Consider the following 1,609-nt stretch of genomic DNA (forward strand, 5'->3'; position numbering starts at 1 on the left):
TTTTTTTTTTTTTAAGAGGACAAGAGCGGCGAGGTCTATCGCGATAGCTTAATTTCTCTATCGAGTAAAAGTTATATCGCGATACATATCGTTATCGTTCTATCGCCCAGCTCTAACAAGTAGGTTACATAAAATGTCATAAAAGGGAACAGAGTGTGTTAAAACAGAGTGTTGAAACAGCTGTGTGAGCTGCAGCTTGTGAAGCTGTATAGAGAAGATATGGAACAACTGTGCATGAATCATTTCATCCAGGAATATGTTTCACAGCGAGGTTGTCTCTGTCTTTAGCTTTTGCAGAGTTTGATGCACCTGTCGGTTCGTCCTCCCTCCAGGCTGAAGCGCAGGTAGTTCATCCCATCCAGGTACTGTCCTGGCAGGGAGTCATCTCCCAGCTCCCGCAGATCCTCAGGCCTCAGATACTCCCCTCCGTCGCCTGTCATCGTGTCGTCACCTTAAGAAGCAGAGAAATGAAACTATCAATGAAAAACCCACAACTATAACCAACCACTGATGAGAAAACGCAGTGACGCACCTTGATGTTGGGATATTGTTAGAAATATTTTGGACACAAGTCAACAAATCTGTAATTGTGCTTGTTTTGGTTTTGATATTCACAGGTGGAAACATCACAGCCAGTTATTTTACAAACAGGACATTTGAAGATCTGGCTGAAAGTGGAAAACAGACATGGATGTGGCTCATGAACAATAAACACAGAGTAAGAAATCTACGTGTTTATCACAGAAACAGCCGCAGGTTCGCTGGTAGCTTTATTTTGGAGGTAGCCGTTTAGTCACAGTCGTAATGCATTAACACGCTTCCCCTTTGCAAGGTAAACAAATCGAATGTGTTTAGTGAGGCCAGTGGCTGCTGCGTCTGCCTGTACAGGAAATCTCAACGCGTCGTCAGCTTTGTGTCTCTAGTTAAGAAAACCTTTCACAGTTTAGTGGCTGCACTGACGTGCACTTCATAGCTTCTCGCTACAGCATCTCTATATTCGACTGTATTCTCATGCTTCGATTGAGGACTGTGCAAAGCCACTGTAAGGCTTATGTTAACTGCATAACAGTGATTCAGCACTATTACTGTTCCACTACTGCACAGCAGGGCTCAGCGTCGCTGTTGGCTGCAGGACGCAGATGTTCAGCATGACTGCGTGCAGGCGATTAGTGGAGTCAACCCTCTGACTGTGTTCATGTATTATAACAGACATACACATGGATTGGCACTTATAAGTATATTTATACTGAGCATATTTCACCCATGTGCACATTCACAAAGCACTTTATTTTTACGTTTCGCTGTTTCTGAGCTGCCAGGCTCACTGAAATGTTGAAGCCTCAGCAGCAATCTGGGGTCCAGCGGGTTCAGCGAGGACACGATAACAGCTGGAGGAGGCGGGAATCGAACCGCTGATGTTCCCGTTAGTAATGAGCTACAGCTCTGCAGCACTACTGTCATGCAAACAGGTTTTAACTCATACTTTACATTTAGAATAACTCTGGTTTGCAAATTTTGGTGCATTAAAAGACAAATCAATAATATTATTATTTTTTAATATGCAACATCTTTCCAAATTCATGCAAGCTAGTGGCTAACATTATCCAAG

The 1,609-nt window shown here is 43.3% G+C and overlaps 1 protein-coding gene across 1 annotated transcript in view; it reads right to left on the reverse strand.

Moving 5' to 3' along the window:
* The window catches only part of LOC102198141 (ankyrin-2-like), a 96,254-nt gene that overhangs the window by 45,207 nt on the left and 49,438 nt on the right, over positions 1–1,609 (reverse strand). Inside the window, exon 24 of the mRNA XM_013916023.1 lies at positions 310–451. Coding sequence (XP_013771477.1) covers positions 310–451 — 142 coding nt within the window. The remainder of the gene's footprint in view (positions 1–309; positions 452–1,609) is intronic.

Source organism: Pundamilia nyererei, unplaced genomic scaffold (genome assembly GCF_000239375.1).
Source record: "Pundamilia nyererei isolate P.nyererei 1_Seehausen unplaced genomic scaffold, PunNye1.0 scaffold00433, whole genome shotgun sequence".
Classification (NCBI taxonomy): domain Eukaryota; kingdom Metazoa; phylum Chordata; class Actinopteri; order Cichliformes; family Cichlidae; genus Pundamilia; species Pundamilia nyererei.